A 22,871-nucleotide genomic window follows, 5' to 3' on the forward strand; every position below is an offset into this window, starting at 1 on the left:
GTAGGTCATTTTTCAGAGAATGCATTGTTTCAGTTATCTTAACAATTTATCAAGAAAATTCTAGGAAGAATTTTATTAAAAATATAGGAGTACTTCCAAACTCACACAAGTTTCAGCAAAGGTGTTACTCTAGGATTTTCTTTCATAATTCTTCACGGATATTTTCTTTTGAAAATTTCCTTCAAAATATTCTGAAACATTTCTTTAACATTTCCCTGGGAACATCTTTGTATGAATGACTGGTAAAACCTTTAAAAAATTCTATGAGTAATTCCTCAAAAAAAAAAAAAAAGTGTGGATTCCAGGAGGAAGTTTAAATTCTTGAACGTGGTCTGAACGGAAATGTTGGAGGAAATTCTTGAGAAATCAATGGAATATTTTTTGGAGAATTTGAAAATTTATTGAAAAATGCCTGAAAAGATCTTTGGACGGATTCTTGATGGAATTTCCGATGTTATTTCTATGAACAATTCCAGATTGAATTTTTGAAGGTATTTAAAGGGAATTTTGTGAAAGAATTACTTAGAAAAATCTCAAAACAAACCCCTGTAGTTGTCTTCGGTGAAATATGTGAAAGAAATCTACAGTAACACGAGCAGTAATACTTGTAATGTCACGAGGAATTTCAAAAAAGTCTTGTGCATAGGAAATAATCTTAAAAACATGTCTCATAAAAGTGTTTTTTTTTTTCAAGACGATCAGTCGCTACCAGCCCTGATTTCCTCAAAATATCATCTAGAAAAAAAAAACACAAAACGCTCTCCAGAGAACAAGAATATTTTATCTTTCGTTCATGTTAAAAAAATGAATTCCATTTAAGGGAAAATGTATTTTTTTTTTTCTTAAATTAGAATACAGCCTATTTGACTTCAATGATAAAAGACACTTTCAAAACATTTGATAAACATTCTTGCTTTTAGTGGAAATTAAATAAAAATCACCAATATTTTTTGATGTTTTCCTTATTGAAGGAGACTATACCTTGAAATTTATCGCTAGATTAAATTTTTAGTCATCCAAAATAGGCTATTCGTCAAACATTTATGTATTTTGGAGGATTCATTAAATCTGGAATTATTAAAACTTGAAAAAACAAATATGTATCAGGGAATTTCATTTCTGGTAATGAGTAGACTGCCTGTAAATGAATGATTAGAATTACTGATTCATTAGGACCAACAGATAATTTGGCCGAATGTGCCGTTTGGTCTAACGGATAGTCAATTAAAAAAACTTCGACTGCAAAGTAACACTGAAGAATTTCGCCACTATTTAGCACACATTCATGATTGATTACAGCAAACGTCCAACCCATCATTCATTTTTCCATACTTCAACCGCCATGTGCAATCATCGACATTGCAGAAAAACCCCGGACAATTTCCTACCAACTCATTCCCCTTCTAATCGAAGTGCTGCTGCTCATGGAGACTTTAACTCGGTGACTTCTAATCCTTGGATGACATAATCAAAAGAGTGTGTTGTTACAACCCATGTCGCAACTCACTTTGGCGCGAGCACGCGCGTCGTGAATGTGTGTGAAAAGTCAAACCTCCCTTCTTGGTTATATTGCAGGCCGCACAGAGTCGATGGACCCTTTGGCGTTCGATTCGAACCGACAACTTTACAATGAAACAAAAACAAGGCAAAAAGGCCTGGTTGCAAGCCAAACACTATGCTACCCACCGGGCGGCAATTCGCAATTCACACTGTCGATGACGCACTATGGGAATCTAGCTGGCCAAAAATTGAAATTTTTAAATTTCCTCAGATTTTGAAACAATGTTTGAATCTATGACAAAAGATCGCAAAATAGAAAGTCGACCTGTTATCCTTTTACCGATTTGTCTCTCGACCTCTAGCCACAGACAGTTAGCACTGCATCACCTCAAAATCAGGGATTGAAAATTCGAATTTAAGCTGATCCTATTTCTCAGATCAGGTTTTTCTGTTCCAGGTTCCTCCTGTTAAGATTTTTAAGAGATTTCTATGTACACCTTTGTGGAGACTTCAGTAGATCCATTTTTAGAAACTTTCGTGGAGAAAGAAACTGCAGAGATTTCAAACTCCGTATAGCACTTCTTGGAAACCCCAGATTGGGTGATTTTTTCCATGTGTTTAATTTGGTGACCTCTGTGGAAATATTCATGGAAGCTTATGTGGAGCCTTCCGTGGAGATTTCTATGTAGACCTCTTAGAAAACTTTAGTAAAGAAATTCGTAAATACTTCTATGGAGATTTATGTCAAAACTGTTGCAAAAAAAATCTTTGGAGAGTTCTGTATAGAAACCGATGGAAAGAAAACTGAAGAGATTTCAGTAAGCAATTGAAACGATCGAGCTGTTGAATAAATAACATCTGTCTCGAATCACTTTTGGCCACCTAGATCATCCCAAATACCCCATAGTGCACGACGACGACGGCCCAAGAAGAGTGGAGAAAAAGTTGCAACTCACGGAAATCACGCACATTCTTTGTGGCACCACAAGTTGTTGCCGCCCGGGCGACAAACTTGTTCGAACAGGCTTTCAGTTACAAGCCCGATCTGTTTGGAAGGTGTAGCGCAGGTTTCGTTCAAGCAAAATAAAAAAAAGAGCACTGCAACGCACTCTGAAAGTTCTCCCCTGGACGAGTTGCAGCAGCAACGGCAGCAGAAACAGCAAAATTGCTCTGAAGGACTGAGTGGTCTTCTACGCAAAGCCGCAAGACGCCGCGCGAACGGCAGAATTACGTAACCGCAAGCGTGTAGAGGGGTACGAGGTTTGAGGGGATCAGCCGAGGGTATAACTACTTTTCTTGAGCTAAGCTGGTGCCATTTTTCCTCGTACCCGAAGGGGGAACGCAACACGCGTTACAATCAGTTGCGAGTTCGATTGGATGTCGTTCGAATAGTTGGAAGTGGTGCGTACTTGTAAGAGATTGCGCTGGTGAGGGAGAAATGGGAATGGTTCATGGAGAATTGGAACATATGTAGAGTTAGATATGAGTTTTGTGGAAATCTGTATGTCTATAATGATTTCCGTGGAGACTTTTGTAGAATCTTTGAAGAGACTTCCATGGAGATCACTTTGAAGACTACTGTGTAGACTTCTCTGTTCTGTGTGGAGACTTCTCTGTGGATCTTTGAAAGGACTTCTTTGGAAACTTATTGAAAACTTTTATTTGGAATCTTTTGGGAAGTTTTCTGTGGAATCTTTTGTGGAGCTCCTTGTGAAGCCTCTTGTGTAGATTTTTGAATTCTGTGGACACCACTGTGGAAACTTCTCTAGAGACTTTTGTAGAAACTTCCTTTGTAGAGACCGCAACTATGCGCAGTACTGGAAACCATCGATTTGGTGAATTCTTTCAAAGCATTTTTGAAATATAGGGAGACTTCCGTGAGACCCCTGAGTAATTTTTCAAATAAACCCACGTGCAGCCTTCTATGGAAACTTATACTTCTGTGGAGACTTCTCAAGAGACTTCAGAGAAAGAATATTTGGTTGCTTCTAAGAACATTTCAAAGATTTCTGTGTATATTATTATGAGGATTTCTTTGGAGACTTTGTAAAAATTTCTTTTGAAACTGTGGAGACTTCTGCAAAGCCTTTTGTTAAGATTTTTGCGGAGATTTCTGAGAAAACCTTTGTGGAGACTTCTGTAGAGACTTTTGTAGAAACTTCTGTGAAAAAAACTCTAAACACCCCAACACTGTACACAGCACTTCTTTAAAAAAAAACCATCTGGTGATTTTATTTCAATTCGGAGATTTCTATGAGAGCTTTGTGGAAATATTCATGGAAGCTGATGCGGAGCCTATCTAGAAACCTTCTATGAAGATTTCTGTCGAAACTTTTTTATTCTGTAAGACTTCTATGTACACTTTTGGGGAGATGTCTGTAGAGATTTTTGAGCAGACTCCTTTGAGGATTACTGTAGAGAAATTTGTAGAAACTTTAGAGATCCCTATAATTTCTGTGAAGACTTGCGAAAAAATGTTTGGAAATCAATGAAAACATTTTGTAAATATTTATTTGAAGAATTCTGAGGACCTCTTGGAAAGGGCACCTGGAACCTTCTATAAAGTGGACTATACATCTAATTGTTCTGGATATGTTGCTGGAAACATCATTTTTAAGGTTAGCGCCCACTTGGATATAGTTCCGGATAGTATTTACATAATTGGGAATACAAACATGACTGACCATGTTTTCCGGAACCATTTTACGGAAATGGTCATATTTCTGAAGATTTCGAACCAATCTTGATGCGTCCGGCGGCATTCAACCTCCTATTAGTTCTAGTTTCTAGGAAAATAGTAAACATCTATCCAACTTTACACCGCTCAAAAATACAAGCGACAGAAAAAATGACATTTAGACATGACCTCGGAAGATCCGGAACATCTCCGGTATCCTGTGGCCAATATGCATGGCCAAGTAAGTTCCTAAAAGTAGACCAAATTTGCCGTCGGATGCTTCCGGATGCATCCAATTTCATCAATTTTTCATAAAGTTATGAGCATTTGAATTTAGGCAAAATTTTTCCTATCTCAATCATTTTGCCTATCCCCTGTATGTGGAAACTTCTATGAATATGTCTGTGGATATAAAATCTGTAGAGAACACACATCTGCAAAACTTCTTGGAAAACCTTATTCAGGTAAACTTTTTAACGTATAAAACACTTGTTGTCTTATGCTCGAACTCAGAAATTATGCTACCGATCCTGCTCAAGACTTCAATTTTGGATTCAGCTTTAGTTGCGCTTTGGATATAGTTTAGTTCAAGCTTTAGATTCATTGAATTGAAAGATTTAGATTCACATTTAAATTTTGATTTAGATTTTGGTTCGAATCTTCATTTCAGATCAGATTCAAAGATGCAATTCAAAGATTAGATCCAGAGGTAAGATTCAAAGATCAGATTCAGAGATCAGAACCAGAGATCAGAATCAGGGATCAGATCCAGAGATGAGATTCCGAGATTAGAATCAGAGATCAGAATCAGAGATCAGAATGAGAGATCAGAATCAGAGATCAGAATTAGAGATCAGTAGCAGATATCAAAATCAAAGATTAGAATCAGAGATCAGTTTCAGAGATCAGAATCAGGGATCAGAATCAGGGATCAGAATCAGGGATCAGAATCAGGGATCAGAATCAGGGATCAGAATCAGGGATCAGAATCAGGGATCAGAATCAGGGATCAGAATCAGGGATCAGAATCAGGGATCAGAATCAGGGATCAGAATCAGGGATCAGAATCAGGGATCAGAATCAGGGATCAGAATCAGGGATCAGAATCAGGGATCAGAATCAGGGATCAGAATCAGGGATCAGAATCAGGGATCAGAATCAGGGATCAGAATCAGGGATCAGATTCAGATCAGATTCAGATCAGATTCAGATCAGATTCAGATCAGATTCAGATCAGATTCAGATCAGATTCAGATCAGATTCAGATCAGATTCAGATCAGATTCAGATCAGATTCAGATCAGATTCAGATCAGATTCAGATCAGATTCAGATCAGATTCAGATCAGATTCAGATCAGATTCAGATCAGATTCAGATCAGATTCAGATCAGATTCAGATCAGATTCAGATCAGATTCAGATCAGATTCAGATCAGATTCAGATCAGATTCAGATCAGATTCAGATCAGATTCAGATCAGATTCAGATCAGATTCAGATCAGATTCAGATCAGATTCAGATCAGATTCAGATCAGATTCAGATCAGATTCAGATCAGATTCAGATCAGATTCAGATCAGATTCAGATCAGATTCAGATCAGATTCAGATCAGATTCAGATCAGATTCAGATCAGATTCAGATCAGATTCAGATCAGATTCAGATCAGATTCAGATCAGATTCAGATCAGATTCAGATCAGATTCAGATCAGATTCAGATCAGATTCAGATCAGATTCAGATCAGATTCAGATCAGATTCAGATCAGATTCAGATCAGATTCAGATCAGATTCAGATCAGATTCAGATCAGATTCAGATCAGATTCAGATCAGATTCAGATCAGATTCAGATCAGATTCAGATCAGATTCAGATCAGATTCAGATCAGATTCAGATCAGATTCAGATCAGATTCAGATCAGATTCAGATCAGATTCAGATCAGATTCAGATCAGATTCAGATCAGATTCAGATCAGAGACTGAGATTGAGATTGAGACTGAGATTGAGATTGACATTGAGATTGAGACTGAGATTGAGATTGAGATTGAAATTGAAATTGAAATTGAAATTGAAATTGAAATTGAAATTGAAATTGAAATTGAAATTGAAATTGAAATTGAAATTGAAATTGAAATTGAAATTGAAATTGAAATTGAAATTGAGATTGAGATTGAGATTGAGATTGAAATTGAGAACGAAACTAATACTGAGACTTAGATTGAGATTGCGATTGAGATTGAGGTTAATGTGCAGATTTGATATTCTGATTGAAATTGAGATTAAGACTGAGATTGAGACTGAATCTAAGATTGAGATTGATTTTCGACATTCTAAGAACCATTCTCTCAAATCCCCGTTTGCAAATCAGAGCTCGTGTACTGGGTCGAAAGGTTGTCCACAGCCTACCCACATGGGTACGCCATCCATCGTCTGCTTGGGCGGAGATTGGCATGAATTAATTGTTCCACTATTGACACCATTGCGTTTGTCGCCTTTGAACTGCCGACAAACACATTTGTAACTTAGTTTTTTGCTGCTATCGGGATAAAATCTTTTCCACACCCAACCGATATAAATCAACCTCAATCGCCCTCAATTTTTCACCACGATAACGATTTTGATTGGTGTTCCGAAGAAACTCAAAACCGGAAAATCATCCAATTGATACCAGCTATAAATCAGCAAATTAGAGGAACTGGATCGCACTCCCCAAAGTCCCAAAGTGCGACTTAAGAACTTTTCAAGCTGCATGCAACTATTTACGACGACGACGGCCGAGACACATCAGTCTCAAGATTAAGATTTCGGCAAGGGCAAACAGGACGCGGAGTCGTCGAATGAATTTAGTGTGGCCAAAAGTTTGCAGACATCCTCCATCCTGGATTGGGGAGGGGGCTTGTTTTTAGCTTTGCTTCGTCAGCTGTGGCGGGGAAAATGGAGGAGCCGAGACTTTATGGTTTATTTGATTGAGTTCCCCCAATTTAATGCAGTGCTTTTTGGCAAGATTACGGTTCGTGGTGGATTTTTCTTGGTCCATGGTAGGAATTTGTTAGTTGGAAGGAAAGGTATGAGTAGTGGTGTGGCTTTGGCGTGTGAGTTTGCTGGTAGATTATTTTCTTTCTATCGGAGTTGAACGACCTCTAAGAACGTGTAAAATTACCTGAGTAAGAGTTTATTGGCGAAATAATTTACGTTATGTCATTGCTAGTAGTAGTCGTTCCCGGTTGCATAAATTGATGAACGATTCGTGCTACGAAACGACAACTAATCAGTTTGTGTAGATGTAGGATTAGAGCGATTGAAAATTTAGAAATGTTTGAAACTCCAATCTCCCATATGCTCTTTACAATCCTTACTATAAAAATAGTGTTCTGTGAAACATATCCAGTAATGCTCTAAAGCTGCGTGCTGTCTTTACCTCTTAGTGAGTGAGCGAAAAAATACTAAGCAGAGAGGCAACGACAAATGAATGAGGAAGATGCAACACAAAACATAACAGAGGAAAAATCCATCAAAAAAAAAGAGTGCCATCACAACTCCGCGAGGTCTGTTTTGTTCGAACGGGTCATCCAAGAGTTCTTTTAAAGTAGGAGTAAGGGTGAGCATGGAAGCAAGAGAGAAAGAGAAAATCCTCGCATTTCGATGCACTCTCACTCGAATCGTTTGAGAATTCGTGTTGCGAATTTTGAATTCAATTATTACTCCTCAGAAAAATCTCGAAATCGCCTCATACCCGTGTAAATGATCAACGAACAAAGAATACTCACAGTTAAAAACTGTGGAACTCAGTAACAGAAATTGTTCCCCAAAGACTACCACAGCAAGAGACGAAGTAATCTTCTATTTTCGTGATAGAACTTTCAGTTGGACTCTACTTCGACTCCGAAAGCCTATCATAAATGGATTTGATCGAATGACATTCCTTACCAGAGGCACCTTAATCATTAACATGGATCGTCCAATTTACCTGAAAAAGATAGAAAATAAGAGATCAATTAGTAAAAATTAATGTAACTAATGTTTAGAGAATATCTTACAATTCTATTGTCTCTAAGTTCAAAATAATATATGGAAAACAGAACTGATCGAAAAGTGTAATATAACTCTTGGGAAACTTTTGTAAAGTACACAGCATGGACTGAAACACTGTAAATATGAATGAACAAGTATAAACTAACATTTATAAAGTTTATAAAAAAAAATGTTTCGAAAAAAAATATAAAAAAAATGTTTCGAACAATCTGCTTGTAGCAGACCACAGACAATAAAATAATAAGCTACAAACAGACCGATTTTACAAGTTAACTATTGTCGGGGAGTTTGGATTGCAGATTTAGTTAAGAGAAGTTCAAAACGTGATTATTTTGTTTTACCCAATGCCGGTTGCATCGTGTACTGGGTACATTTTTGCTCATTTCTGGCGTTATCTCTTCTTTCAATCAGAGCCTGCTTCTCAGCTTAGTGTCCTTATGAGTCCATTAATGAAACAAACATCATTCCACATCCATTGTTCACTTTTTATTATTTAATAATATAAAATCCCTAAACAATGTCTCTAAGCAAGCAAACCAAAATTCTGAAAATCTGGGAAATTACTAGACAACACAAAACTTATAGAGCAAATATAAGTTTGTGAAAGAACTAAAAAAAATCGGCTCTGTAATGCCAAATTCCGCTTGAGCCGCTAAATGGATGCTTATATAAATAAAAAACACGAATTGGAGTTTGAAGAAATTAATGGCAGAAAGTCTGGCGAAAAGGTCTACGGACAAAATGCTTGCTGAACATAAGCTCAAAAAACAAATTTAATAAGGTGAAAGATAGAAAGTTTAAAAATATATTAGATTGATTAAAAGTAAAAAAAGACAGAGGTAACATAGACGAGAATACAAAACATTAAAAAAACAAAATGTCGAATAAACAAAAGCATTTAGATAAAATGCTTAAAAAATGCAGATAGCAGATAGAATCGAATGTTTATAACAATTTAGATTAGATTAATGAAAAATGAAAGGAGAAAGGAAAAAAAAAGACGAGAATACAAAACATAAACAAAACAAGAAGTCGAATTAACAAAAGCAATTAGATAAAATGCCCAAAACCGAAAAAGGTTGGAACGGATTAAATCCTGAAATAATGAAAAGGACAAAGTAATATAAGATGCAATCGTCTGTCAGAAAACCCGACACCAAAGGATTGGAAAATAAAAGAGTAGAAGAAAAGAAGTTACAATGGCGAACGGTGCAAAGAACGAAGCTCGAAGGGTCAAAGACCATGAGCATGAGCATGATTGACCGCCAGCAGTTGCTACTCCGATGTTGCAAAAACGGCTGTACTCACACAGGGAACCAACAGACGCTACTCAGGACTAGAAACATCCTAAATGGGAAAGCTTTCACTATTATACAAAACAACAGCAGCGCCGGCTGTGTCCAGATGCAGGTCAATTTGGGGATGGTAAGGAATTGTCGAAGTGTTTTTTGCTTTACGGAAGCCGTTGAGTCCTCTGCACTTTCACAAGAAAACACTAGACAATAAAAGTTTGGGTATGGGAAGGGTTGTTTGCTTGCAGGTAAAAGAATCAACGGACAAAACATTACTGACTCTATTCAGTAATAAAATTAATTCGTGCATTAAGCGAACAACTGCTGATCCATAATAAGTAACGATGAACCTTAGGATTGAGAAATGAACACTCCCGTGGAATCCCAATATCAACACTGGAATCCTGGTCCCAAAGCCTTCAGTTTTAAATATATGGAGTCTTCGGGAAAGTTTCTCCATATTTTTCAGTGATGTGAATTTTGGGTGGCCCACATGGTGTACGATATCAGAATACAAACTTTTTTTCTGACGCATTTAGGCCTATAAAAGTTCTACAATGTTTGAGAACAACCGCTTTGGAGCAACTTTGCCGAAGAACCCAAATTTATATCTCTAATGGATCGCAAGTTATGATTTTTTTAAATAATACGTTAGAGTGCACCTGGAAAATTAGTTTTTTCGTGATAAATTTTCAAATGATTATTTCTCGCAAAACTTTGTTCCGAGCACTTTTTGATCTTTTGATTGCGCAACTTTTTACAGAAGAAACTACTGTTCTGTCTATTATGGTTGCAGAGTAGGGTGTGGCTTATTTTTCAAAAGTTCACAAAATCAAAAAACGTATACTATTCTGAATTCTAATCATATAAAATGAGAAACCACAAATTTCGGGCCAAAAATATTAAAATTTAGATGTGGCGCAAGTGATTTGAAGGTAAATTTTCGAGTTATGAAATATGACCTTCGGTGAAGTCTTTATAAATTTGTTATTTTCTAACCAAACTTGAAGCTCTTAGCATCATTCTCTTCAAAATTATAGAAAATTTGTAGAATATCATATTTGTGTAAAATCAAAACTAGTCTTAATTGTAAGTAGTTTTCTCTAAGTGTTTCCTCTTCTTAAAAAAAAATCAGTTCAGTTCGTGAAAAATTTCTTTAAAGTTTTTTTTGAAGATTCAACAAATGAGAAAAACCAGTTTCAGTATTAACGTGTTACTGACAAAAATTTGAAAAATATGGTATTTTATGTTGAAAAATCATATTTTTGGGCAGATTTTGTTAAATAACTATGTCAAAACTATTTTTTCAACTTGTTTATTATACGCACAGTTTGAAAACTATTATATTTGCTTCAAAAGTAATAAAACTATTTGGAATCGTTTTAGTATTCGTGAAGTAATGGTCAAACAAAAGTGACTTTTTTTTAGAAAAACAAGAGGAAAAATTTGGAGAAAACTAATCTTAACTACTATTAGTTTTGATTTTACATAAGTTTCACATTCTACAAACTTTACAAAAGTTTAATTTTGAAGAAAATGATGCATTAAGATTGGCTACAAAATAACAAAGTCTTCATATTTACTGAAGGCCATATTTCATGAAATGAAAATTCATCTTCAAGTCGCTTGCGCCACTTCTAAATCTTAATATTTATAGCTCAAAATTTTAGGTTTCCCATTCTATGTGATTAGAGTTCAGAAGAGCACACGAATTTTCGGTTTTGAGAACTTTCGAAAAATAAGCCGCACCCTATTGTAGAGTTATCCGTTATTTTCTTCGAAAAAATGGTTGTTGTTCTCAAATGTCAATATCTCTGATAGGCGCAAACGGATTCTCAATCTTTTGACGCCATTGGAAGGAATCTTTTCCCTTAATAATGGCGACAAAACTGTGAGGACGTTTTTTGTTTGAAGAGATGAACAATATTTTGAAAATAATATGTTTTTAAACGCAAAACTTTAATAACTTCGAAAATAATCGAGATTGTTCTTTCCTGGCTTCAGCAAAAATGTACAAAATTGAAAGTTCTGAATGTGTTCGATACAAAATATTCATAAAAAAAGGAACAAGACAAATCAAGAAAAAACTGATTTTTCAGGTCCACCCTAACTTATTTGTTAAAAAATCGTAACTTGCAAACCATAAGAGATAGATATTTGGGTTCTTCAGTAAAGTTGCTTCAAATTGATTGATCTAAAACATTGTAGAACATTGTATAGGCCTAAATGCGTCAGCAAAAAAAGTTTGCATTCTGATCTCGTAATCCATGCGGGCCACCATAATTTGCAACACTGAAAAAAATCTGAAAAACATGGAGAAACTATATACACTACCCGGCATAATAACGAACTCATTAAAATAAGGCTTTAGGACATTTCGTCGAATGACATTTGGTCGAATGACGTTTGGTCGAATGACATTTGGTCGAAAGTACATTTGGTCGAAAGGACATTTGGTCGAATGGACATTTGGTCGAATTGCTTAGGAACATTTATTTTGGTCGAATGACGTTAAGTTGAACGTAGACTTGTTTGAGACATTATTTGCAAATGGTTTATTGAAAGATAATTTGGTAAAACTGGTTTTTATTTTCTAAGTTTTGCAAAGTTGATAATCCTATGAATAATATGAATCATTAACTGTCGTTGAATAAGTGTACTAATGTAATGGGACATTTTATATTGTATTGTTTCGAAATTTCATGTATCATTTTATTCGTAATTTGAAGTTATGCCAAAATCTAGGATTTCGATGAATATTAGAAGTAGTTTTGTTGTACATTGACTGAAATATTTTGCTCTAGTGAATATATTATTCTTTGAAAATATCATCATTCTTAGAAAAACTGCTTAACACGTTATTTTATTACTCAACGATATGAACATAAAGTTTTTATTATTTATTATTCTTTTGAAATGTCATCGTTTTTCGAAATAAACTGTTGATTTTCATCTGATGGAAGCGTTCGGAGAGAGTGCACGAGATACTTCTTTGAATTCCGAGTCTTGAAGCTTACGGACGTGAGTAAGATTTTTTAATGCGGAAATCAGAATTAAAATGGAAGGAAAAATTTGCTTTAAAGAAAACCTTCATTGCGAAGTGAATGTTAGGTATCGATAACTCTACTTATGGCCAATTGGCTTATTGTGACTCCCAGCTTAATAACATTCCTTGGCTTTGCTGACAGTGTTGATGTCCTCGGGTGAAAAACAGAGTTTGCAGTAGAGGCTATGAAGTATTAAAAATGAAAATTGTGCTAATTCTATGCACCCGGCACGGAAAGACGAGTTGATTGAGGCGACAAAAGCTGGCTTGCTTCCATTTATGATCAGCTTATCTCGAATCATAGAACATGCCAGAACGCAAAAGCAGTATGGTTGATCAATATGAGCAAGATGTTGATTAATATGTTGGGAGAGCGTCCAACAAATTGAATAACAAAATTTTGCTAATAGCATAGAGATTGTTGGAAAAATGGCTGATACTTTTTCTTTTATTCAATGACTCTTGTATTAGCGACAAAATGCTACTCTAGACGATTATCATAGTCAGACTAAACGTAAAACTTTGTTTTCATACTATTAAGATTCGAACACTATCTTTTCCACGAAATATCGGTTCGACCAAATATCATAAATATCATATGCTTTCTATTATTCTTTTTCGACCAAATGTCCATTCGACGAAATGTCCGTTCGACCAAATGTACTTTCGACCAAACGTCATTCGACTAAATGTCATTCGACCAAATGTCTTTCGACCAAATGTCATAGATTCTTAAAATAAGTATTGCAACACTCAGATGAATATTGAATCACCCCCCAAAATGTTTAGCATCACTCGAAACGGGTCAAGGAGTCAAGGACATTCCGATGAAAGACAGTTTGGTTCGCAATTTTGCCGCTAGGTGGCGCTAGAGAGCATGACCTATCTTGTGATCCACATGAAATAGAACGTTCGAGTCTTCGGAAAAGTTGTTCAGAAGATCAAGGACATTCGGTAGAAAGACATTTTGTTTCGCAATTTTGCCACTAGGTGTCACTAGTGAGCATGTCAAATTGAGCATTTTAAGCATATCTTGTGATCCACATGAGATAGAAAGTTCAGAAGGTCAAGGACATCCGAAAGGGAACAGTTTGGTTCTAAATTTTGCTGCTAGGTGGCTAGTATGAAAGTAAAATTGGTCGTTCTTAACTAGTTCTATATTGTGTTCCATATGAGATAGAAAGATTGAGTCTTCGGCAATGTTGTTCAGAAAGTTAAGGACATCCGGAAGCAAACAATATAGTTCTGCCGCCAGGATGCGCTAGTAAGCGTATAGAAATGAGCATTTTAAGCAAATACTTCTTGTGATTCACATGAATATTAGAAACCTCGAGTCTTCTTTTTTTTTTTTTTTTAAATCTTTATTAGAGTGTATTTTAACGCACGAGGGCTAGTTCTACACTTACCTCGAGTCTTCGATAAAGTTGCTCCGGATGTCAAGAACATCCAGAAAGCAGACCTTTTTATTCAAAAAATTCAGCGCAGATAAAATTGAAGATTTTCAGCGAGTTATATATTATGATCTAAATAATCTAAAAAAATGGAGTCTTGAATATCCAATGATTCAGACCTGAATCATTAGGAAATGAAGTAAATCAGGATTGAATTATTGGAATATGCAGTAAAACAGAACTAATGTCAGACCTGAATCACTTAAATAAAAGGTGAATCAGACATGATATTCTAAATTAATAATTCACATAATTCACAATTTCTTGAAATTGAAGTGATCAAGCCCAAATTATTTTAATATGAAGTGAATCAGACCAGAATCATTAGAAAATGAAGCTAATAAGTATAAACTGATTGGAAGACATGAACAACTGGAAAATGGAGTTAAATAAATACGACTTGAACTACTTGAATATGAAGTAATTCAGACCTGTATTACTAGAAAATACAGTGAATCAGACTTGAATCACTTGTATATAATGTGAATCTGGCCTGAATCATTAAAACATGAAGTATAATAGACCTAAAACACTTGAATATGAAGCAAATCAGTATCGATTATGAAATTATTTCATCCTAAATCATTTGAAAATTAAAAGCATAAGTCCTTAGTCACTTGAACAAATATTTGAACATAACTTAATTACTTGAAAATTAAAGAAAACTGACCTGATTCACATGTAAATGAAGTAAACCAGTCCTAAATTCCTTAAATATTAACCAAATCAGACCCGAATAACTAAAAAAATGAATCGAATCAAACTTGAAATACTTACATATGAATTGATTCATACATGAATCACTTGTAAATGAAGTGAATTAGACCTGAATCACTCAAAGATGAAGTGACTTATTGAAAAATTCCTCAAATGTGAAGTGAATCCATACTGTAATACCAGGATCTATACTGAAATCCTAGGATCCACACTGGACATCCATGACCCATTTTGTAATCCCAGGATCTACACTGGGATCCGAAAATTTACATCGGAATCCTAGGATCCACACTGGAATCCCAAAATCCACTCTGAAATCGCAATTTTCACACTGGCATATGAAAATCCTCACTGAAATATCAGATTCCACACTGGAACGTGGGTCTTGACGTTACAATCTCAGAATCCAAATTGAAATACTATGATTGACATTGTAATCCCTATATCCATACTTAAATCACAATATCCACACTGAAACTCTAGGGTTCACAGTAGAAACCCAAGATCCATACTGACACCCTGCGATCCACGCTACAGATTCAGTATCCACAAAGAAATACAACAAACCATACTGAAATCGCAATATCCACATTAGAAGCCTAGGATCAAACTGAAACACTAGGATCTACATAACAAACCAAGGATTCACACTGGAATCCCAGCATTTACATCTCAGTATCCCAGAAATCGTACTGAATTCTCAGGATTTACATTGAAATCCAAAGATCCACACTGGCATCCCAGAATCGACACTTGAATCCCAGAATCCACACTGGAGTTCCAAAAGCCGCACTATTGATCCAGGATCCATACTGTAATATCAGGAACCACACTGGAATCCAAGGATCCACACTGGAAACTCAAAATCACAACTGGTATCCCAATATCCATACCAAAATCCTAAGGTTCACACTGGAAATCTAGGAATCATTCTAGAATCCCAGGATCTACACTGGAAGTCGAAAATTCACATCGGAATTCTAGGATCTACACTGGAATCCCAGGATGAATCCATGAAATTCATGTTCCAATCCCAGGACCCACAATGGAATCGCAAGATCCAAACTGGAATCCCAAGATCCATTTGAATCCTAAAATCCACACTGGAATGTCAATATGCTTACTGAAATCTCAGTTTTCACAATGGCATCTCAAGATCCTCACTGAAATATCAGATCACTGGAATTCCAAGACCCACGTTACAATCTCAGAATCTTAACTGGAATACTAGAATTCACACTGGAATCCTAATATCCACACTGAAGTTCCTATATCCACACTGGAACCATAGGGTCTACACACCTTACTGGGATCACAATATCCACATTAGCAGCCTAAGATCAACAATTAAGTAATACAATCCTCAATAGAATGCCAGAATAGAATCGGTACTGGATTCCCAGGGTCCAGACTAAAATCTCAGGATTCCAACTGGAATCCAAAGATCCACACTGAAATCCCGGAATCCAAACTGACATCCCTGGATCCATATTGAAATCCTAGGATCTGCACTGAAAATCTAGGATCTACACTACAATCCCAGGATTCACATTGAAATAAAGGACGAATTCCATCCAGAATGAGTTGAAAAAATTAAAAACCGAGCTCGATGATCTTCGATTTGGATTAGTTAGTTTTCCATACATAAATCGATCATTTTGACTCAAGAATAACTTTTGAAAATGGCCTATGAGTTTTTGCATGCAATTTATTTGAAAAATTCTAGTTCCGAAATTGTTGGTTTTAGAGAAAAATGTTTTATGAAGATGTTGTGATGAACCGTTTCGGTAACAAGAAAAAAAAACGCCTAAATATATTTTATTTTTTATCATGAAAGAATCAAAAACAGAATTTAAATTTCAAAAATTCCACAAAAACCCCATTTTTTTCAATTTTTGCTACAGAATCTAGATAGCAAACAGATATTTGGGACAATGTTTTAGGATGAGGACTGGGACCTTGAAGAAAGGTTGAACTTATACTTCTTAAGATATTGATGGATTGAAAACTCATGAAAATAGTTGTACAAAAGTAGAAAAACTTTCAACTTGATTGTCCATAGTTTTATTAACAAAATAATTCTTCAAAGCCCTCATCCGTCCTGAGCAACCATCTTGCACGGCGTAATCGACAGCAGATTCCGGTAGAACAACCCGAACAGTTCCAGATAGGTCAACGCTCCGCAATCCCGGATCTTCCGGTCCAAGCAGTCCCGCATTTTGTAGATTTCTCTGAAACGAAAAATTCCGATGTATAAACGTTCGATGTTTGTACCGGAGCCTCTCCTTACTTGCACTCCGTAAGGGTGTAGTTTTTCAGATCCATCGTCATAGTGCTGTTGCTCAAAACGTCCATACAATCGTCAATCGCTGGTGCCAGCTCCACCGCACAAGACCTCGACAGAGGTTCCCGCAGTTCTTGAACGAAACAACATAGATAAGACCATTTTGAAAACCCTTTTCATTAACCCCAAACTAACCCAACAGCATTGCTCCACTGTTGTTGCAGATCATCTTGATCGCTTCCGGTACGGTGTCGACGATCTTCGTCAAGATCTGCATATCATCCTCGTCGTCCATGCAGGGTTTGATCGCGTCCACAACCGGATCGATACAAACAACGGCCTTCTCCAACTGACCACATATTCCCCCCAGAAGCTTACTCTGCTCGGCCACACTCATCTCATCGATCGGAGCCTGCAGGTAACTCATGTTCACATGCTGCATGAAACACCGCGGAGTATCACTGTTCATGATCGCCACCAGGTCCTTAAAAGCCCGATCGTCTCCCGTGGCATTGCGACACTCCTGTTTGACGTCCTTCATGAATTCGGCAGTCTCCAGCGTCGACGGGGACTCCGTTTCGTGTCTGGCTTCCAAACTAACCACAGAAGCGAGGAGAACTCCAACAACCACCAAACCAGCGTAACCCATTGCTTCCGATCCAAACTTTCACAACTCTCGATCTCGACTGAATCGGGCTCGGTTCACGCAAGATCGCCCAGACCGTCCCAGGCCAATGAAGCGGTCGAGAATTCGCTCAAATGGATTTATATTGTTCGGGAATTATCCGGAGACAACGGCAAAAAACAACCGGGCGACTGTTGATCTAGAACTGCGATCGCGGAATGGGGAACCGAGAGCGAGATGCGTGATCGGCCTTCGTCGTCCATCCGTCAGCTCCCGATCGGAACAACAATGGACCCCGACAACAATGCACTGTTCTGCAAATTGATAAATTGCCCGTGCTTTTGTTCATGAATGAATGCGCCAATTGATGGGGCCGGAGCGGTAGCCCGAAGGGCCATTGACAGTGTAGAATGTGGAACACGAAATCGCGATCGCGACGATTCGCCGTTCGGAACGATAACAGTGAGTAATGGCTTCGTGGCTGTAATGGTTCAATTGTTTCGGGTGAAAATTTGCCTAGGACTGCTAAATTTAGACGTGCCGTAATGTTTGCAAAACCTGGAATACCAACAAACAAAAACTATGGGATTGTATTGCTCTTCCTAACCATTTCCGGTAACAGTCGAACGGGATGGAAGAAATGCCGAAAACATGTTTGATTGATTGAAGTTTTCCAGGAACATTGGCCCTGCTTCCGGAGGATGGGGAACAATCCAACGGTAATTGGATGTCACATGTGAGTGATTGTTTCACAGGTGAATCATCATTTGGGGCTCATCAAAGGTGAGTCAACTGACTCTGATTAGGGTAATTTTGATATAGACACGGAATAATGAAGTAATCACACGGTCAATAGCGTCTGTCAACAGTTGCGAGCTGTGGACGATTGTTGTCAAAGAAATGCGGACTACACTGGAGCTGTAGTGGGATGTCAGTCTGAGTTGAACAAGATGTTGGTGAACGCTGTATCGCAAACCCGAAACAGGTTCTGCAAGGGCGAACTTCCATCGAATCAGACAAGTAAGTTCATGATTTGGATTGATTTGGATTGAATTTGGATTGGATTGGATTTGGATTGGATTTGGATTGGATTTGGATTGGATTTGGATTGGATTTGGATTGGATTGGATTTGGATTGGATTTGGATTGGATTTGGATTGGATTGGATTTGGATTGGATTTGGATTGGATTTGGATTTGGATTGGATTGGATTGGATTTGGATTGGATTTGGATTGGATTTGGATTGGATTTGGATTGGATTTGGATTGGATTTGGATTGGATTTGGATTGGATTTGGATTGGATTTGGATTGGATTTGGATTGGATTTGGATTGGATTTGGATTGGATTTGGATTGGATTTGGATTGGATTTGGATTGGATTTGGATTGGATTTGGATTGGATTTGGATTGGATTTGGATTGGATTTGGATTGGATTTGGATTGGATTTGGATGGATTTGGATTGGATTTGGATTGGATTTGGATTGGATTTGGATTGGATTTGGATTGGATTTGGATTGGATTTGGATTGGATTTGGATTGGATTTGGATTGGATTTGGATTGGATTTGGATTGGATTTGGATTGGATTTGGATGGATTTGGATTTGGATTGGATTTGGATTGGATTTGGATTGGATTTGGATTGGATTTGGATTGGATTTGGATTGGATTTGGATTGGATTTGGATTGGATTTGGATTGGATTTGGATTGGATTTGGATTGGATTGGATTTGGATTGGATTTGGATTGGATTTGGATTGGATTTGGATTGGATTTGGATTGGATTTGGATTGGATTTGGATTGGATTTGGATTGGATTTGGATTGGATTTGGATTGGATTTGGATTGGATTTGGATTGGATTTGGATTGGATTTGGATTGGATTTGGATTGGATTTGGATTGGATTTGGATTGGATTTGGATTGGATTTGGATTGGATTTGGATTGGATTTGGATTGGATTGGATTTGGATTGGATTTGGATTGGATTTGGATTGGATTTGGATTGGATTTGGATTGGATTTGGATTGGATTTGGATTGGATTTGGATTGGATTTGGATTGGATTTGGATTGGATTTGGATTGGATTTGGATTGGATTTGGATTGGATTTGGATTGGATTTGGATTGGATTTGGATTGGATTTGGATTGGATTTGGATTGGATTTGGATTGGATTTGGATTGGATTTGGATTGGATTTGGATTGGATTTGGATTGGATTTGGATTGGATTTGGATTGGATTTGGATTGGATTTGGATTGGATTTGGATTGGATTTGGATTGGATTTGGATTGGATTTGGATTGGATTTGGATTGGATTGGATTGGATTTGGATTGGATTGGATTGGATTGGATTTGGATTGGATTTGGATTGGATTTGGATTGGATTTGGATTGGATTTGGATTGGATTTGGATTGGATTTGGATTGGATTTGGATTGGATTTGGATTGGATTTGGATTGGATTTGGATTGGATTTGGATTGGATTTGGATTGGATTTGGATTGGATTTGGATTGGATTTGGATTGGATTTGGATTGGATTTGGATTGGATTTGGATTGGATTTGGATTGGATTTGGATTGGATTTGGATTGGATTTGGATTGGATTTGGATTGGATTTGGATTGGATTTGGATTGGATTTGGATTGGATTTGGATTGGATTTGGATTGGATTTGGATTGGATTTGGATTGGATTTGGATTGGATTTGGATTGGATTTGGATTGGATTTGGATTGGATTTGGATTGGATTTGGATTGGATTTGGATTGGATTGGATTGGATTTGGATTGGATTTGGATTGGATTTGGATTGGATTTGGATTGGATTTGGATTGGATTTGGATTGGATTTGGATTGGATTTGGATTGGATTTGGATTGGATTTGGATTGGATTTGGATTGGATTTGGATTGGATTTGGATTGGATTTGGATTGGATTTGGATTGGATTTGGATTGGATTGGATTTGGATTGGATTTGGATTGGATTTGGATTGGATTTGGATTGGATTTGGATTGGATTGGATTGATTGGATTGGATTTGGATTGGATTTGGATTGGATTTGGATTGGATTTGGATTGGATTTGGATTGGATTTGGATTGGATTTGGATTGGATTTGGATTGGATTTGGATTGGATTTGGATTGGATTTGGATTGGATTTGGATTGGATTTGGATTTGGATTTGATTTGGATTGGATTTGGATTGGATTTGGATTGGATTTGGATTGGATTTGGATTGGATTTGTATTGGATTTGGATTGGATTTGGATTGGATTTGGATTGGATTTGGATTGGATTTGGATTGGATTTGGATTGGATTTGGATTGGATTTGGATTGGATTTGGATTGGATTTGGATTGGGTTTGGATTGGGTTTGGATTGGATTTGGATTGGATCTGGATTGGATCTGGATTGGATTTGGATTGGATTTGGATTGGATTTGGATTGGATTTGGATTGGATTTGGATTGGATTTGGATTGGATTTGGATTGGATTTGGATTGGATTTGGATTGGATTTGGATTGGATTTGGATTGGATTTGGATTGGGTTTGGATTGGATTTGGATTGGATTTGGATTGGATTTGGATTGGATTTGGATTGGATTTGGATTGGATTTGGATTGGATTTGGATTGGATTTGGATTGGATTTGGATTTTGATGCAATTATTTTTAACTTTGGATAGGTTTATGTGATAGGCTCAAGCACCGTTGGGCATTACGGAGCCGATTGGATGGAGTAATGAAAAAATGTTCATTAAAAAAAACGATCTCACCATATTTATATTTTTTTTTCGTTTCCTAACAGATTCTACAAGCCGAATCTGGGATTGTAACTCAGAGCTGGAAACTCTTTTTGGCCTGTGTCTAGGTCAACTGGTTCACCTAGCAAGCTTGCCATTTGAAGCTTTCAGTTTCGTTGAATGTCAGTAAGTATAGATTTGTACTTAAATACTTCATCAATAACTGTGACTCTTTTTTGACCAGCCTAATCTACTCCATGCAACACTGCGCTTCCAACGAGCTCCTCAACTGCCGATCTCCCATCCTTCTGGACATCTTCAACCGCTTCCAGCGCAACCTTCTAGCCAAAACTCCGTGCGTTGAACTGGAGAACGCCAACGAGCCTGCTGCGTAAGATTTGGGTCAAACACCTGCGCCTCTCTTTTCACCATTCACACAGAGCCCTTCCAACACTCCTCGAGCGCACTTTGCTGACTCGATTCCGACCCAAGATTATCATAAATAAACGCTGCTGACAGAATGCGTTCAAAGCTCCTGGCCAGCACCATTCGTTCAAGTGAACCGCGATTGAATTATATAATTAACACCCATATGCCGATGTCGAGCTGCTATAGCAGATAGAGAATTTCCACGGAATTGCAACTGCAAGTCACTTCGCTGCAGTTGGTGCCACTACTGAAATGAGAAAAGGATAATCGTGCCTTAGGAAAAGGATAACCATCACTAGTTCATCCGAAAACAGTCAATGAATTGATTCGAAACAAGCAATAATAAGGTATAAATTAGGAATTACAAATTCTTTATTGTGTTCTGTATGGGCGCAAAAGTGGCAACTAATAATAAATCAACTACGCTAACGCTAACGCTAACGCAAAAGTGGCAACTAATAATAAATCGAAAATTGACATTGTAGTTTAAATATTTTCCGGGAAAAAATTGAAAAAAACGCAACAATATTGGAAATATTTAGAAGAAAAATAGAAATAACACATCATGTTTTATTATTATTATTATTTATCTTTATTAACGTGGATTTTCGCCAATGGCGAGTTCGCCACTTAAAAACTCTTAGAAGTAGTAAACAGTTTTTACAGATTTTATTGGCTAATTTTTGATAAAACACATAGTTTACACTTCTTTAAATGCTTGATTATTTGGCTGCCCTACTGCAATTCTAGCGGAGATAATCTGCTCGGGGCGAAAGCTCACTTAAGCCAATAAATAGACAAATAAAGCGACTTCTATACGGCTCACTTGGAAACATTGGGTGCCTTTGGGGGTCCATTGGAATTGTAACACTGCCAATTGTCACCGCGGCGACGGTTTGACACATTGGCCACGATTGATGACGTTTTGCCGGAGGGTGTAGGTTTCCACCCAGATTTCCAGAGTGAGTGCCGAGCGAATCGCCAATAAATGCTGATAGGTAGACATAAAAAGCCGATAAATTACGGGGTTTTTGCGTGGCAACATGCGTGCTGCAGGACCGTCTGTTGAATCCGGT

At 37.2% G+C, this 22,871-nt stretch overlaps 2 protein-coding genes across 2 annotated transcripts; one reads left to right on the forward strand and one right to left on the reverse strand.

Annotated features, from left to right (window-relative positions):
- Nucleotides 1–16,704: 16,704 nt before the first annotated feature.
- LOC110675563 lies at nucleotides 16,705–17,674 on the reverse strand. Its single transcript, XM_021840888.1, has 3 exons — nucleotides 17,194–17,674; nucleotides 17,005–17,131; nucleotides 16,705–16,945 (listed from the first exon to the last, which is right to left on the reverse strand). The coding sequence occupies exons 1-3, from the start codon at nucleotides 17,645–17,647 to the stop codon at nucleotides 16,807–16,809; spliced, it is 720 nt and encodes a 239-aa protein (XP_021696580.1). The 5' UTR covers nucleotides 17,648–17,674; the 3' UTR covers nucleotides 16,705–16,806.
- A 371-nt stretch (nucleotides 17,675–18,045) lies between these two features.
- On the forward strand, nucleotides 18,046–22,272 carry LOC110675564. The gene is made up of 5 exons (XM_021840889.1): nucleotides 18,046–18,238; nucleotides 18,301–18,406; nucleotides 18,480–18,643; nucleotides 21,432–21,552; nucleotides 21,611–22,272. The coding sequence occupies exons 1-5, from the start codon at nucleotides 18,169–18,171 to the stop codon at nucleotides 21,759–21,761; spliced, it is 612 nt and encodes a 203-aa protein (XP_021696581.1). The 5' UTR covers nucleotides 18,046–18,168; the 3' UTR covers nucleotides 21,762–22,272.
- The last annotated feature ends 599 nt before the right edge of the window (nucleotides 22,273–22,871 follow it).

The sequence above is a fragment of the Aedes aegypti genome, chromosome 2, assembly GCF_002204515.2.
Source record: "Aedes aegypti strain LVP_AGWG chromosome 2, AaegL5.0 Primary Assembly, whole genome shotgun sequence".
Lineage (NCBI taxonomy): Eukaryota > Metazoa > Arthropoda > Insecta > Diptera > Culicidae > Aedes > Aedes aegypti.

Bases quoted from the DNA above. Each gene is read 5' to 3' on its own strand.
- LOC110675563 (XM_021840888.1), bottom strand. From the start codon at position 17,647: ATGGGTTACGCTGGTTTGGTGGTTGTTGGAGTTCTCCTCGCTTCTGTG. The intron at 17,132-17,193 runs GTTAGTTTGGGG...GTTTCGTTCAAG, and splicing joins CAGTGGAGCAATGCTGTTGG to AACTGCGGGAACCTCTGTCG. The intron at 16,946-17,004 runs GTAAGGAGAGGC...TTTTCGTTTCAG, and splicing joins TACACCCTTACGGAGTGCAA to AGAAATCTACAAAATGCGGG.
- LOC110675564 (XM_021840889.1), top strand. From the start codon at position 18,169: ATGTTTGCAAAACCTGGAATACCAACAAACAAAAACTATGGGATTGTA. The intron at 18,239-18,300 runs GTAACAGTCGAA...GAAGTTTTCCAG, and splicing joins GCTCTTCCTAACCATTTCCG to GAACATTGGCCCTGCTTCCG. The intron at 21,553-21,610 runs GTAAGTATAGAT...TTTTTTGACCAG, and splicing joins TTCAGTTTCGTTGAATGTCA to CCTAATCTACTCCATGCAAC.